Below are 18103 nucleotides of genomic sequence, written 5' to 3'. Positions count from 1 at the left end.
AAAAAATGTAGCTTTGGAATTTGCAAGCTATCTCTCCAAATCTGAGCCTGGCCTTGAAAATAATATAACACACAAGTGCAAACTTTTAGTTACAAGGGAGAAGAAATAAATTTTTTGCTGTAAAATACATTCATAAACATGCATTACCCAAAACAGAAATTAGATTTTTCATGGTATGTTTCTGCACCTATGACAAAGGTGTGCTGATTTTTATGGCTATGGTTGTAAATATTTCAATAAAGCAGCAACAATGGTGTTTAAAGCCTCACTTTTTCCTATTTGCTTTGAAAACACCCTTTAGTCATTTCAGTGTTTTTAAACTACACTGAATGAACACATACAGCTTTGGACACCAGAATTTCTAGAAGGCTTTAAATGTTCCTCTTTGTCAGGTGCTGTAATAAGCCCTCAAAACACAATGAAAGCTCTAAAAGGAAACTATAATAAAAAAATTAAAATATCAGTCATTCTCAGTGTTACATCTTCCCACAAAAGAACAGCAAAGAACAGGACTAGACCACCGACCATACCTGGATTAGCAGAATGCTAAACTTCAGAGCACTTCACTGACAACAAAAACCTCCATATTTGAAGCACTTGTTGGTGAGGAGAGAAGTGGTTAAGGTTTCCCTTTAGAACAAACCCCAAAGTTTACTCCTATAATTTTTTCAAGAAACAAGTACTGTAGCAGAAGCATCCTCAAGAAACAAAGGGCATAGTGATCTAGCTAATAGTGTTGTGGTGACCTTTGAGACACTGACTAGTCTGTCAAGCACCATCTGTGATATGTACAGCATAGTTAAGAGGAGGATTATTAGCTAGCCTAGAAACTGAAGAGCCATTTCAGTCTTAGAATATGAACTAAATTCATTGAACCTGTGCAGCCTGAGCATGTGACTAAGGTTACGAAAGCCTTCCACTTCACAGGATATGATCCAAGGATTATGTTGAATATATGGCACCTCTCATCTTAGATTCATCCTGAGATTGGGAAAACTAAAATCAAAGAGGCACTGTACCACAAATCACTTTTACTATCAGCAGTGTCTTCTGTCAACAGATATCACAGATACCGTAAAGTTCATAGGAAACTCAGGACTGCTCCTAAATAGCATAGAAAGACATGCATTAAAAAAATCTTAGCTTTCCCTAAAAACATTAATCCTATTTGGTGTAGGATATGCAGCACCAGCATCTTGATTCAGCATGCTCAGATTTTAATCTCCTTCACTTTGTTGGATGAGAAGTAGAAATGACAGCAAATAATGGGTCAGAGGAACTACTTGCTGCTAAACTGAAAAGCTCCTTTCCTTACTGCCTACAGTAAAACAGCCCATTAAGAGTTGCTTTTTGATTAAAAACAAGTAAGTAATTTCAACTATGGCAAAGTGACATGTTTTAACTTGACATTTTGTTAAGGATGAGTACCCTGTGAAGCTCATGAAAGAGTGAAGAGATTCAGTGGAACACTAGGATTTACTATATATACTCAATGCCACTGTCACTCCTGTGCAAAACATGTCAACCCAGAAATATCTGACTCAACAGCCCTAAGGTTATTTAGAATAGAAAGTGAGATTTTTACATGTTTCACTTTGATGCCATGAAAGCAGCTGCATTAAGTTCTCTCAGTGGTTTTTAAAACCCAAATAAAATGCTTGCTCTGTGTTTTAAAAGTTACTGTGAAAATGTGTGCCACCCACCCAGCCAGTAATAGCTTACATTCACCATTTTCAGAAAAGATAAACACAGCAGAGAAGGAAATGATAACATAAAAACAGGCTGGCACGTGAAATGAGGAAAAGCATTGTAGAGTATCTGGCAAGACAAAGCACACAAATGTTATTTTATGAAAATTAATAGCATCTGAAATTATACTCCTGTCCCAGTACTCTCACCCAACCTCATGCCCAAATTAAAAGTATTTTATCTAATTCCCAGTTGAGAAGGTTGCTAAAAGTGGTAAGTCACAGCTGTGTTGACATCAAACTTCTTGAACACAGAATATCAATGTCACACGACACACTTTGCAGATGCTTTGTTACAAGCAGCACCACTCATTTGATTTGAAATTCCTAAACTAGCTGTAAAATAAACTGATAGTCTCCAGCTTCTTTGTCAGTTAAAGTCTTCTTTACAGTTCTGGAAACACAACAACACTTTATTATGTTTAAACTTATCTGCATTTTGATTGGAATTTCACAATGACCAGTGGTTCAACTCGGTGGTACCTCAGACAGAGGTACTGAGGCTGAGAACAGACCCCACTTATTCATCATTTTATTTAGATATTCTCCCTTTCGTTCCTATTGAAATCTCTAACACAAACAAATTCAGTTTAAACTACAAACTAATTAATTATCCATTCCTTTTAAAAAAGTTGGTATAATGCTGATACCTGGCTTCCCTTGAGATTTTCAATTATGAACAGAACTTATCTTTCCCTGAACACAACGGACAAAAAAGGCATTGGACATCAAATTCTGCACACCGCTAAATGATGCATCCTTACAGCATATATCAGTATTTGCTTTGATATACCTTGTTTCAGAAAACTGTACTCTCATAACACTTTTCTTCAGTCAACAGAATTACAGCTATCTATATGAGCAAGTGTGCTGTAATTGACTGTACAGAAATTACAGCACTGCTGTAACATCTGCACAGTAACTTCACTTCTGAAGATGGAGAGCATTTCATCCAGTTCCAGAGATGTAATTTTAAAATTTTTCTGGAGCTAAAAGCATTGGCTGCAACAACTTGCAAAAACCAATGACCGAATTTAGTGCTTTAATAATGACTTTAATAATTACAGCAAGGTTTTATCTTCACCAAGACAGTGACTTTCTAGACCATATCTATCTAGCAAATAATGCCTCACATTTTGAGTGGTTTCATGGTAGTCAATGACTATCACAAATGAAACTTAGTGCAAAGCTCTCGCACTACTGCTCCTTATAGAGGTGACCAGCAAACATATTTCAGTCCAAGTAGAATTCTGGGAACATGTTTCCCCTAACTATATTATAGTAAGTTGACCCAAAAGCCTACACTGAAATTTAGCTAGCATTTTCAAACCCTCACTTTGTTTTTTAGAATTTTAAACTACAGGAATTTCTATACTCTTGGGGCCTGGATACCTAAATTTCTAGAAGCCAATTTCCATATCTACAATATGGTAGCAGAAGAAAAAATACCCTGAATTCTAATCTGAAGAATACCATGAATAAGAGCAATATTTTAAAAAAATTATGAATTTACATATTTTATTTGGTACTGTGGCACCACTGATGGTTTTGCCCTTCTTTTCAGTGAGTCTCAAAGAGCATAAACAGTTAACAATTGATACTACTCATAATTCAAAATGAAATTCCTTATCAGTCAATTACATGCTTTAAAAATATAAAGAGGCTATGTATGTTAGCTACCTGAAATTATTAAAGATAATATAAGAAAAATGCATTTATAGTAGATAAAGCAAGATACAAACCATTTTTAAGATTGAATTATTTAGGACTCTGATTGTTTTAAGGAGTTAGCTTCTGGAGAAATTTCCAAGCGGAAAGTATAATGTTTTTAGATATGTCCAGTCTCAGTGTTACAGTGGTTACATGGATACATTATTTACATACTTTATTAGCAAAAAAATTATTTACAAGGATACTGTATGATTGCAATGTGGATTTTTGCATGGAGACTGGAGTGTGTTATAATTAATTCAAAGGAAAAAGAAAGAAAGGGTTACAGAATTCACAAAAAGCATGCAGTCGAGATTCAGACTGGCACACAGTGTGTGATAAAAATCAAATATGGAACATAATGGGACATATGGAAACATATCTTTTGTGCAGGGAAGGATGAATCACGAGTTCACAGCTGGAATTTATGTGGATCCTTATTTAGTGGAGCATCTGTAGCCACTGTTTAGCTACATTCCCACATCAACAACAAAACAGTGCCACAGAAGAGAACACATGCATCAAGCTCCAGCTGGTATCTGCGCCCACCACTCCTTTCTTTTCCCTGAAGCCACATTTAGTCAGTTTTCTTTTTACAGTTTGTAGGTGTATAAACATGCATATGTAAGTCAGTAAATAGAAAAAAAAATGCCACACCTGACCACTGCTGAATTTTGGAAGGGATAGGGATGTGGTATAAAAAGGACAGGCTCAGAAAAAAACAAAAACAAACAGTCATTTAAAATCAGTCCCCTGTTTACAGTGTTACTTATGCATTTACAAATTTAGGTATTTCATTAACTTTACATGTTAGAAGAGTTTTATTTCAGTTTGGTATCATTAAAAAAGCCATTCAAAACATAAATTTCAAAACTCATAGGAATCATGATTTATTTGGGTTTGTTTGTAGATAACCAAATTTCAACTTCCTCTTTATAAAACTGCTTATGGATGGAATTGCTTTAACATTTTCACACCTGACTTTTTTATCCTCAGCATTAAAACAAAGCAATAAGTATTAGTAAAATAAAATAAGCATGTAGAGGAAGACATAATTTTATGTCTAAGCCATTTCATGCAACAGTTACATAAATATCAACTATAGATGTTTAAATTTGGGTGAGTTTTGTTTTGGGGGTTTGTGATGTTTTCCTTTTTAACATCATTGCTGTCTATGCTATGAGTTAAATAATTTTCTTCCACTGCCTTCTGAAAGATTTCATAAATGAAGAAATAGATTAAGAAACCATACATTTTTATGCAAGATTAAAATTGCACTTTAAATTTTTAAAATGTATTACCTATCAGAGCTATTGAGCACTGACTTATCAGAGGATTGGTTTTTTTAAACTAGATATACCACACAGTCTCTTGTAAGTGTATAATTAAAATTTTGAAGAATCTAGACTTTAAAGGTCATGCTTTTACAAATAATACATTATTTGAAACTAGAGTACAATGCTTTAATTTGTTCCCCAAATTTTACTTCTACAATTATTTCTTCATTCAATATTTAACATGCTCCATCACAGAAGAAGCAAAACCTGAATTATGTTTTTCTTGAGGAAAGACAGTGAGCAAAACCCTCACAACAAGTCTGTGATTATAGAAGTATACTTGTATTGATTTCAATGAGAAAAGGACTAGGCACTTAAAATTACAATCTTCTAGTGTTGTAAAGAATTGGTTTTCCACAGAAAACCTTTGCATAAGCAGAAAATTTTGAGATACCTGGGGTTTCACCTATAATTGTGTACTGACATGGTGACTAACTCAATGAAGCTTTCACCACAAGAAAATAGATAGAAATTATTTTAAATAAATTTTCAGATAGGTCTGACAATGTTGAAAAAATACTAGCCCTGTTTATTATTGTCTGAATATTTTCCATATTCTCACCCATGTTCTAAACCCCAGCTTCTGCATCACTTCTTAGACAATCAGACTGGAAAGCCACTAATGAAACTACCCTCATAAAAAAGAAAAATACATTAGCATGTGTACCAGCTTTATTTTTTCTCAATCTTTAATGAAAAGAAAACAAAAAATGCCACTTTACAATAATTGCAATGCCAAAACTGGAGAAGTACCATTTTCCTTCGAATGAAAATTCACTCATGAGAGAGACTATACATTTGTCGAGTTCTTGTAAATAAATTACCTTGTAAATAAATTATCTAAACACTAATTTAATATTGCAGCTTATACAAACAATTTTTTGTAATATTTAGGGGAAACAATGTCTTCAGAATGCTGTATCTAAAGGTTAAAAAACCCCACATTTTCAACTAAATTTAAATGTTTCAGTTGTATTTCTTATTTATCCCTGCAGAGAAAAATCAGCATCTCAGTAGGTTCCCGAGCAATATTTTAAGAAGTCTTTTTAAATAGTATAATAACATTCTATTTAGATTATTTTTTCTTTTGTGACAAAATTATTTTGTTTTATAGGAGGAGGAAATCAAAGTATGAATACAGTGGATATTATACACTAGAACAAACACAGCTAGTCATACACATTCTACAAATTTAAAACAGCGCTTACTATTCAGCTGTCACTATTACAGTAGAAATCCAACTTTTTTTAAAGAATAGCACAATTATAAAAAAAATGCTGTAGGTAAAATGTATGATAATAAGATCCCATGTCAGACAGACAGATGTCCCTTATTTCTATACATGAAAAAAAAAATAGATATAGGGTGAGTTGAGGGCTTTTTTCCTAGCAGAAAGGAAGCCATTGATAGACCCCAGGTTAAAATATATTTTCTTCTGATCTGACCATTCACTCATTCCCTTTCTCTCTCTTCCCCTCTCCGCCCTAAACTGAACTTCAACATTGCATTAACAATGGACTAGCGGATAGGAGGATCTATTAAAATGAGTAACTCACTGTGTAAGGTACTTCCTTTGCAGTATGCTCCATCTGCATGAAGCCAATGTTTTGGTGTGCTGTCTGCTGCTGTAACTAGTTCTCTCCCAGATATCAATGAAGCTGTGCATGCATTCTATTTTTTTTATGCAAATTATGGCTTTGGAGAGGTCATGTCTCAACACCACTGAATTAATAAGCAGCCAATCTGTGATATAAATAACATATTTAAAATCATCAATCAACTTTCAGATTATTACATTGTTTACAGAACGTAATCAAAACTGCTAATGGGTAGTTCTCGCTGGGCATTTCTTTATGCCATTCTGCATGAAGATGCAGAAAAGCATATGAATAAATCTCTTTCCGGAGAAGTTTGTAAAAAGAGCACTTTTCCTGCCATCTTTAAGAACATGAGCAATTAAAATGAGCTGTTTCATAAAACTGTTTGTACACCAATGTTTGAGTTACACTTGAGGAACAGTAATTCAGAAAACGGATTTCTGTTCAAGGCTTTGAAAGGTAAAAAAAACCCCCACTCTACTCCAAATCCTGAAAAAAATCCATAAATAAGCAAGATTATTTAATCATGAGCAAGATACAGAATCCCTACAATTTTCAGAACAAATAATAGAGTTTTTACAGTTATGTTTTTCCTGTTTTAGTCACAGTAAGCCAGAAGTTGGTTTTACTTTTCATACCTGCTTTCCACAATCCTTTCTTCTGCGCATTCTAATTTAAAAGAAAAACTAATATTAGATAAAGCAACACATAATTTGACAGCCTACCAGTTAAATTCTGACAGGGTCAATAAAATGAGAGCTTGCAGGAGTCCCAGATGAGGAACACTTTCATGAATGCCTCCATTGTGTAAACTCTCCGTATATCCTGCCTGCAAATGACAGTCATATGCCACCAGCTGCAGGAGGCATTCCAGCAATGTCAACTGCTGTGGGGCATTAAGGCAGGGTAGATGAGTTGGTACTTCTTAATATTTTTCCCTGGCTATTGTAAGAGCTGTCACACTTTACTCATTTAAGTTTTATTTTTTTAAAGACTAGACTGTTTATTTAGAAATGTAAGAAAATATATAATTAAAGCCTTGCTAATGGAGCTCCTCATTTTAATAGTAGCTTTATTATATAAAGCCAGCTGGAAGCAATTATTTTTCCCTTGCATACTCTTCATTAGTTTTTACCTCCCTCCTCCCCAAGACATCTATTTCAGATGTTCTTATCAAATTTATGTATTTTAAAAAGTAAACTGTTCAGAGAACAAACAGCTACTAAAAGTTATGACACGAAGTGTGAAAACACATCCACTACTCAGAAAAACTCTGCTACCACTTCCGAGGAGACTGTTTTCCTATGAATTGCACTTTACAGATTGCCATAAAATTTTTAGAGAATTCCTGCAAGAAAGAAAAGGCACATTTTTAATTAAGAATTAACTCTGAACACAGTGATAGAGGTTTGTAGGTTTGATTTGAACAGCTTAATTTGCTTTTGAATAACTCACTGAAATCTAGTCTGATTTATTTTTGTCTACTAAGTCTGTGTGGAAAAAAATAGTATTCAAGTATTGCATGAGTTTAATTTTCCCATTTTTCTTGATATTTTCTTTGTAAAATAAACATATTTGATATATTGAGAATACAAATACAATGAGTTTTTTTTTTCAAATATTAGCAATGCTTTGGTTAAGAAATTGTACAAAGTAGAGGTCAAATTGAAATGCTTTTCAGCACCTTCCATGTGATAATCCAGCAAATCACACATTTTTACCATGTTTTTTGCATGCAGACATACTAAAATAAAACAACACTGAACTCTCCATGTCAGCATTTACATTAAGCCATCCTTGGAAGTGATGCTTCTCCTCTCTGCCCCTTATGTCTTCCTACAGACCCTTATAATCAAGATTGCTTTAATTATTCAATTACTACCAAGAAGAGGTCTTCTTTTAATACATATTCAGATATAGATACAGAGGAAGAAAAACTGCAGGGAAAGAAAAATGAGGAAAGACATAAATAAATAAAGGGTATCAATAATGATCTATCATAAAATGACATTTTGCCGTTGTACTTCCGCAGGAGCCGCAACATCTCACAAGACATCCCTCTGAAAGCAGCAATAAAACTGCAGTACAGTACACAAGGTTTTGTATTCTGTGCAAGCAAAGGGCAATGAATATGCTAAAAGAAAATCTATCTGCATAAAAAGATCTGACAATAACATCTTCTGGTTTGTTTTTACACATATATATTTCTAATGAGAAAATAGAGAAGAAAGAACACTTTGGGAAGCCAAATTTTTATGTAAACCAAAATAATTCCTGTCAAAATGCTACCTTATTGATTAAATCACCCTTTATTGTTGCTATTTTTTCTTTGGAAAAGTTTGCAATTTCAGTTAGCAAAGAGTCCTGTAAACATTTCTTCTACAATTTTTTTCATGTTGAATTACCCTGCCCAAATTTCATTCTGTGATTTGGTTGGAAAAATGCAAAAGTTCACAGAAAAACAGAGAGCAACCATAATTTTGCACTGGTAGCTTCCAAGGTAACACACAAAAACCCTGAGCTTTCAGTAAAAGAGACATAAAGCCATATAGAGGCCCATAATGTCTAAAAGCTCACACCTGACCCAACTTTAACAGAGAACCTTGTTTAATTTCTGGATTTTAATAAACCAGGAAAGCAGGTTTAGATTTCCTTAAGAAAGTGCAATAGCTCTTTTACTTTTTTTTAAATTTTGTTCCTTTCCTTGGTGTCTAAGTAATAGAAGAGATTAAAATACACAAGAGCAACCTTCTCTACCACCACAGAATCTTGTCTTGCAAAATACCTGCACATTTAGCTCCATAAAAGTTACACAAGTACAGAAGGCTTATAGAGTTGAGCTCTGCTTACAGCTTGCTCTGAAGGCTAGTACACTGCTATCTGTGATTTTGTACGTAAACTATATGTTGTCCTTGATGCATGACAGAGCCTTCAATGACATGAATGGAAAACACATGCTTGGGTCGCAGTGAGGATGTGATCCTTTATATTCTGTTTTCCTCTTACTAGCACACCAAGTGTTGAATTGTTCAGATGAAAAGAACTAAACTGTTCAAAGCTAGAAGTATTGCATTTTAAAGACACCAATCTTTAAGGAATACACTAAAGAATGCATGGAGAAAATACACATGATGAGATTCAGGTAATCTATCTCTTTCCCTAGAATTCTGGTAAAATAAATTTTGAAAAGAAATACCACAAATAAACAAATTGTGTTCATATAGGTGTGTCTTGCTGTTCCCTGGGTTGTTAAAAATTACCGAGGAAAACAATTAAAGCACTGTTTTCAACATTAATTGCAGTAGCTATCACAAAAAATAGACAGGCATTTACCACGTCACTCAACTTCCTTTATAAGGGAAATAGTCCAAATCCCACAGGTAGGCAGACTGCAGCACAAATCTCTACTGGTGTATTTGTGTTGTGGTCCATTTTCAGATAAAAACCACCTCAAATAGTACAGTAAGTTTACCTGCCAGTTACAGTACATTTCAACTTTAATGACAAGCTCAGAATAAATTTTCTCACTTTCCACAAAACTTCTTGAAGTACCACTTATTATTCACTTTGTAAGAGCAGACTGCTGAGTTCTGTGTGGTGCATGGGAGGGAACAGCACGATCGTAATCATGACATTTTCTTTTCTGAACTCCCATGTTCTCTAAGTGGCAGATGACACTCTCCTTTCCTTTGCACAAGTGCACAGATACGCATCATCAGTAGAGGATGGGGATGCAATGGCTTCCCGAGAGAGTCAGAATAGCATCAATGGTATACTGTTGGCAAGTTCACACTGATCAAAGCAATTCTGAGATGCTCACCTCCCCACCCTCCAAAAGAGATGGCCTTTCTGTGACAAAATATTGTGTGACACAGTCATGTAAGTGGCACTGTTTTCTCTGTCAGTGAACTAAAATAATTTAGAAAACAGTTGTCAAGTATTTCAATAAAGGAAAGGAGGTATTAGGGCATTACGATAATGAGTGGGGTGAAGAGTAAAGCAACAGATGCCTGTCCATTGGCTGATGTACAGTCTCTTATCTTGGACATTTGTTACACAGATTAATGTTAAACTAAAGAATACATTTTAACTCACTGAAAAACTGTACATAAACACACAGAAATTCATTATATAAAAATACTTTTTAAGTTTACTCTTTTCTACAGGTCAGCCGGGCATAAAACAAACCCCTTGATCAGAGTTTCTCTAGATGCTGAAATTTTGCCTTTACACTCTCTGAATTATAGCAAAAAGCTGCATTACTGGTTCTCTTTCTGAACTAAATGATTGAGACAGTAACAGTGGAATTCTCCCTTTCTCCCTCTTCTCTGTTTCAGCCTTCTCCTGTTTGAGCCAGCATGATTCATCACCTCCTGGGTATACTAGGAGCCCCAAGTTTGGAAATTCTTTTACACTGTGAAGAAACATTAGTCTACAAAGCAAATCCTTTTACAATAGCACAAGCACTATTGTTCAAAAAAAAAAACTGAGCGAAGGAAGCTACACACACAGCATAGGTTTTGAGCATTTCTAGTAAGAAGCAAATGCTCTTTAAAGCTTTTGTTTCTGATTCTACTTTATGACGGCAGTTCTGTATCAGTGAACAGGGTGTTCCTTAGCAATCAGCACAGTGTCACAATGACCTGGCAAATGCGAATGCTTTCACTATCACTACAGTCCTTGCAATCTTGCCTCAGCTGTGACCCATTCACTTTTGCCCCAACTTCACTAAGATGCCTTACTCAGCATCTAATTAGTTAGGGAAGATTTGCCTTGGCTCTTAACCCTGACACAAGAGCAGGAGACTCTGCTGCTGTTTGATACCAAATCTGTTCCGTCACTACATTAATCAAATCCCTATAAAACTATACATGAATAAATAACTACTAAAATAGAAATAAAAAAATATGAAACTGTGTATTTTAAATTGTTAAACACTAGTACTTATTGCATAATATATATTTAAGCATGTGATTTAATATGCTTCAATGATTCATGCAGATTTTACAATGTTGTGCATACATATCTCAAAGCTCTGACAGTGTTAACACATCATCAACAGATATAGAATGGCTCAAATATGTTCAAACACTGTATATGTATATGTTCAAGATTAATAGGTATAGAAAAAAATTGGAAACAATGTGCTGTATTTTAGTTCTCCTTTAAATGCTGAACACAGTGAGAGAAGCTGTTAAAATGGATTTTTTACTTTTGATCATGTATCATGCACATAGCTATGTATCTATCATTGCATGTACTTGTATGTCTAGTTGTCTATGCTACACAAAACATCCTGCATTTTTGTCAGGTACAATATCTCCCAATGTTTCTATTCTGAGGTATATTGGAAACAGCAAGAAATTCTTAAGGCAAATATTTTTTATTTGATAAAAGGACAAGTACATGTTTAAACCATGCTTTACCAAAATACCCAAAAAAATTAAAGCAAGTGTCTGAAATAAGACAATGTAACCGATAAATCTTCTAAATTCATATTAGCAAGTGAACTCAATCACAAACAGCATAAAAAAGGAGTAAACTCCACCAGGGCTCAGCTATTCTTTAGAATGGTGTGACATATATATAAAATTAAAATATTATTATATTTGCTGATTCTTACTTACAAAGGTGATTGTTAGCTACTTTAAGCTATGAAATGCGTTTTACCAAAGCCAATCTTCCTCTCAAAATGTTCATAGTAAATCAATGTATGGTATTACAGCCTGTTGTCAAATTAAGTTTGAACTCTTTTCACATGTACGTAGTTATATGCTACAGTAAAACAGTTAATTACTTAATAAATGTTAAAATTGCATACAACCTCTACGACCAGCAACCCGGAAACATTTAAAAAGCTTTCACCTTCAATCCATTAGACATTACACTACTCTCCTATTTTTAAATACAGGTTCAATAAACAGTTTATGTGCCTATGCCTACATCAATGCTAGGAACTATCAGATGCAGGAATACAAGCACAGCTCAAAACAGGCAGTGCATGCTGTCTGCAATTTAATACTTCTAGTAATATAAGCGCATACTCCACATATTATAAGTATTATTTAGTTTTCCTTGGAATAAGCATGCATTTATGCAAGGAAAAAAAGCTGCATTTACTGTACCATATCTCTTGTGAACAGATGCGTCTATATTAATATACATCATTGATTTAATTTTTCGTTTTCTTGGCTTCTCGCTCACCTATCTAGAAGTGATTTCTCTGGTGATAACTAACACATCATGCTAATGAGAGAATCTAATGTACAATAGAGAAATGTCACTACTAATAATATTTGCATGAAGTTAAATAAAGCAACTGTAAGAGAATGTCAGACAGTTGTTCTTTAATAAGATACAGTTACACAATGAAATTATGTTGTTAATTTTGTTACATCATTGAGTGAATCCTAAATTACAATATAATGATGTACAGATCCATTTATAATTCTGTATACTGCTTTTTCACTCTCATGTTGAAAATAGCTTCTGGAAAGGCTATTACCTTTTTATCTGAAATGGATTAAGCATACCTTTTTCTCAACAAAAAGGTGGATGGTTCTGGCATTTTGTGTCACTGTGGGTTACAGCCATTTCTCTTACAGTGTCATTTCTGAAATGACTTTTAAGTATTTTAGAACATTTCAGCCCTTAAGGTAAGTCGATGAAGAAAAATGGCATTTCTTATTCTGACCAATGCACAAAACATTTATGAAAGCAGACAATCACAAAAGCCTGTTTTGGTTTTTTTTTTAATCAATCAAGCCCAGACCTTCTTTTCTGTTGTTAACAACTCCTTGCCAGAACTAGAATGGGCAGTGCGTGCCCTGGACCTAACCAGATGAGCATGGAAAAGAAGCCAAGGGTTTCTGCTCATTCTCGACCTGTCACTGATCAAAGTGACCCAAAGAAGCACTCCTTTTTAAAAGTTAAGATTTACGCCCCTTGAGGTTATCAGACATTCTTCTGTATACAGAAAGGATGACCCCTTTCAAGCAAATCACAGACTTTTACATTGACAAAAGGTACATAGGCAAAACAATGCAGTCAAGTGGCCATGTCATAAACTTCTCACAGGTAATTTAGGATAGTATTCCTTTTCCCCTCTCACCCCACCAAAATCTAAATGCACTCTGGAATGTGGAGATACCATTTTTTATGCTTTCATTTGCGAGCGAAAATAGTCCAAAAGTAAGTACCATCACACTTGTTTAAATAGCCCAAACTTGTACAATCAATCCTAATTTTTCTAAGACACATATCACAATGAAGTTGATTTTATTCTGAGGAAAGTTATTCACTCCTATATTATGCAAATAGCAATGCAGTGTGAGTTGAGAGGTAAGAGGAGGGAAGAATTGAAAGGTTTTGTTTTATTTTAAATAAATCTTGCTATGCTTCAATTTTTCCACTAAAAACCTGCTTGAGATTAAGTTACAGTTCCAAGGAAAAGTGATGGTGCTCAGAGTTTGTTTGCTTCTAAAAATATGTGGAAAAGCAGCATTACACTTAGAAATTTTAAAGACAAATATCCCTAGCATTACTGTGTATAGCTGGAAAAGTTTCACTAAACAGTTCTTTCAAACCATGCCAAACTTTGCTTGCAACTTATGCACATTTCATAACTTCATGTTATTTGTACTCGTGAAAACAATTTTTGTTAAAGCATAGGAAAAGTTGAAAAAATACTTACATTTCCAGAAGATGGACTGAAAATAATTGACTAGCAAATGAATGAAAATAGATAATAGAAAACAATATTCAAAATTTTAGTGATTTACAAAGAAACAGTGGAAGTTAGACACAAATTCGCAACTGCACTTGCACACTGTATGTGCAAGCCAGCAAGTTACAACAGTCCCAACAAATCAGAAATTTAAGGCAAAAATGCTATCATTAAAGAGGGGAGAAATGAATTTAGCAAAATAATTTATCCTCCTTTTAAAAGCATGATGAAAGCATATTTGCACTGGATCTGTTTAGCACATGATAAACAAACAAACAAAATATGACAAGGAGATTAACAAGTATACAAATGTGTCATGAGCAGACTTTTAAGAAATAAATCTGTTCGATGTTACCACCTTTTCAGTGCTACTGTGTATGTATGCCAATTTACACTGATGCAGCATCTACCACACATTTAGTCATTTAGTACATTACTTCTCACTTTCTATACAGAATATATGAGCATTCATGTTCAATAGTGTACAAAATCCAGTTAATATTCAAGAATTAGTACATAAAAATATTATTTAAAAAGAAAAATGGCAACCAAATAGCCTAGCTTAAGTGCATACATATTTGGTCTGGTTTAATAAGCTAGTTGTCTCAAATTATTTTACCCCCTTACACCTTGTGATGCTCTTTTATTTAGTTTTGTTTTCTTTCTTTGTCAGTGTTGAACATTTTCTGGTATTTAAAAGACCACACAGTCTAAATCTGTTGAAAAAGATCTAATACTAAACAGGCAATCTAGTGCTATCTATGTGGTTCAATCATCATTTATTAATTGATTGTTATCTGGATCTAGTTATGTTAACTCTTTTGTGGCTGAAATGTAAAGAACCTTTCCTCCACCCCTAAAATTTAATCTGACTTCTTGCTAAAAGAATACAGCAGGTAATTAGGATAACTGCTTTCCATGCCATTGCCTAATATCAGTGAAACCAAACACGTTATGTATCACAGACAGGCATAGAGCTGATAATGTTTGTAAGCAGTGCGGTAGCAATTCACACTTCCTAGTGCCAAGCAGTGTTTTTGAAATGTGCATCTCTACCAGGAAATGAACTTTCTTACTTTCAAGAATGGGAAATTGAACAGAGTTGCTTATTTGCCTTACGTTGATTACATTCTATACCAGCATACTGTATCAGCAGTAATCAGGGTCCCTCTACAGGATATATCAAAATATTCCTTATTCAAATGCCTTCATCCTGTCCTGAGCTATACTGCTTAAATGGTCACCCATAGTTTTTAACCGCTATTGGTTAAAAACTATCTGCTTTTGAGTTTTTCTTGGATTAAAAGTTGGGTTTTTTTTTTTAATATTAAAATATTGTTTTATGGCCAGTATTCAGGCATGCTTTGTTCCTTTAGACTAGAAAAACCTATTTACTTTCCCTCTCTTTTCTTATGGTACAACACCTCTCAGGTAAATTAATTAATTTGATTTTGTATCCAGCATTAAAAGAAAGTCAAATATTACTACAAAAATGTATTAACTCCTCTTCTGGCTAACACAATATTTCAATTATTATCCATCAGTGTCAGACCATAACTGGAAACTAGTTTTCAGAAGGGGAAAACATCTCCTGGTAGGGAGTCACCCTGTTAAAAACCTCCAGGTTGAACTTCCCTCCCCTGCTTGAGCCCCATCCAAGCCGAAAGTTTGTCCCTCTCTTTTTTCTTTTTTTTTCTCTCCTTTTTTTCCCCTTTTTTTTTAATCCCTTTTCCCTTCCCCTTCACCCAGAAGAGCCAAGCAATTGTGCAAAATTTACTGTAACACACAAGGCGCGTATCACCAAGTGCATGGTACAGAGACACTGGCTCCTGTGATTAATTATCAGTTATAACTGGCCTTGCAGTAACATTTTCGCTTTCCCGTCAGAACCGGCATACCAAGCTGCCTTAAACGCGGCCCCCGGTGAAGGAGCAGCTCTGGGGAGGACGCCAAGGCTCAGCTCCGCAGAGAGAGGGGGAGCGAGAGAGGGAGCAAGCGGGGAGAGGGAGCGGGAGAAGAGAGACCCGAGGACTGAAACTGTCTCCTCTAACGACCCTCAGCTCCGTGCTGGCAGCAGCTCCAGCAGGACAGCTCATCGCCCCTTCCCCCTGAATAAAACTGTGTTCTGCCACATGAAGTCAATTATGCCGTTCTGAGGGGCTCCCTAAATTTTGTATCAGTTTGATTTTGGGGGCTTATGCACTCAGGAAGAAAAAGGAGTTTTCCTGGGATAGCAGATACTTTTATTTATGGGACGGGGGGATAGCAAAGGGGAAAATGCTGGAACAAAACAAAAGCAAAGAAAGAAAGAAAAACAATCTTACTCAGAGCAAAGCTCCATTTGGAAACTTTAAAACAAATGCTCTGCTTTTACTTAAGGCTTTAATATTTTTTTCTTCTTTTAAAAAGGAGCCCTTAGGGAAGAAATGAAGTAACCATGCACATTCCAATGACATAGTTATGACAGTTCAGAGGCTAACTATGTAGTGATGAATGAAACAAAAATGAAATGTGGAAAGAAAGAGAAAAAGGAGGGGGGAAAAAAGCACAAAAATTCCATGTTTTAAAATAAACGAAAGTAACGTACCTGTTGGGACATTCTGAATAAGAGGTTAGTGTCAGTGTTCTGCCATGTCCCCATGAAACCAGAGTCGGTCGCTGCCGTTCTTGTTCCGAACTGCATGGAGTTGTCAGTGCAGGAGTCTCTTAAAGTCAAGTCTCTTGCCCTCTTTCGCTCTCTGTGTCTCTGTGTGTGTCTGTCTCTCACATCCACTTCTGCCTCTTCTGACTGAAAAGTGAAGGTGGATTTTTTGAGCCTCTTGGCAGCGAGTAGCAGGAGTGTAGTGTAGTTAAGAAGCTAGCTGCACTCTGCATTTCATTTGGGAAGGGGGGATTCAGGGGAGAGGGTCAGAGCTTCTTTCGCACCTTCAGCAGAGAGACCCCTATCATTTATGCATAGATTGTGACTCCCCAAGCTCGCCTTTGCTCAGTTTAACAGCTGCCTGTCAGGTGTGCATGCAGCACTAAGGAGACCCAACCATCAGCTTCAAACTCTCAGCCACTGGATGTCATTGGATAGCAGAGCAAAGAGTCAACTGCACTGCTCCACTGTCAGGCACCAAATGACATCCTGCACTAACCCTTCAGTCTACAGATACACAGATACACACACACACGCACATTCTCTCTAAGAAGCACAATGATTAGAGTGAATTGGGAGGAAAAAAAAAGGCTGTGGCCCTTTCCCTGTCTTTCTCTGTTTTTTCTCAACAATGCTGTCATGTACAGCATGTTATATCTGACACTTGCCTACCACACAGGATTAGCAAATCCAAAGAAAAAGAAAAGAAAAAAAAAGAAAAAGCGAGAAAGCAAGCAATTAAATACATTCAATATTAACTTACAAATAAAACATAAAAGTTGGCCTGATTATTTTCTAAATACTAGTCAGAAAAGAATTGCAGAAGTTAGCTTCTATCCCAAAAGAAACTCTTACCCAAGAGGGGAAAAAAGACATGATCCAACTTCTTTTGAAATAAAACTAGAAAGTCACACACTCATTTCATCTCCTACACCCCTCTCTCTTGTTGCCCACTGCTAAGAGTCTTAAGCAGAATCGAGAGCAAGAAAGGATGGAAAAAATGACAAAGCTAGCCTTTCCTTTCCCTCCCCCAAAAGATCAAAAGTAGTTTTTTGGTTGTTTTTTTTTTTTTTTTTTTTAAGAAGCTGGTTGAAGCAGATACAATACACCTTTCAAATAGTAAAGAACAAAGAAATTAACCACAGCAAAAAAGAATCTGGCCCCACACAGCTAAAAAGTAATGCAAAAAAACCAATGTTTTTCCTTTAAGATCTCCTGTACTTAAGGTACAGTACTATACATCAAGTTAAATAATACTATTGCAATACTGCTCTTAATTACAAAGGCTTTCTAAAATTAATCTTATTTGAAAAATTCTCTTACCCATTTCATCCTTTATATAC

At 35.2% G+C, this 18103-nt stretch overlaps 1 protein-coding gene across 2 annotated transcripts in view; it reads right to left on the bottom strand.

Annotated features, from left to right (window-relative positions):
• BNC2 (basonuclin zinc finger protein 2) overlaps positions 1–17636 on the bottom strand; it is a 230037-nt gene extending 212401 nt beyond the window's left edge. The window contains exons 1-2 of one of the 2 annotated variants that reach the window (XM_071424952.1): positions 17616–17636; positions 16707–16907 (exon numbers count right to left, since the gene is read on the bottom strand). In XM_071424952.1, the coding sequence (XP_071281053.1) occupies positions 16707–16907; positions 17616–17636 (222 nt within the window). Of the gene's footprint in view, positions 1–16702; positions 16908–17615 lie in introns of those variants that run through there. The other variant, XM_071424954.1, reaches the window with a different exon arrangement.
• Positions 17637–18103: the final 467 nt, after the last annotated feature.

Source organism: Agelaius tricolor, unplaced genomic scaffold (assembly GCF_023055355.1).
Source record: "Agelaius tricolor isolate 1412-34295 unplaced genomic scaffold, bAgeTri1.0.p SCAF_4, whole genome shotgun sequence".
Lineage (NCBI taxonomy): Eukaryota > Metazoa > Chordata > Aves > Passeriformes > Icteridae > Agelaius > Agelaius tricolor.
This window is presented reverse-complemented; position numbering and strand designations above follow the sequence as displayed.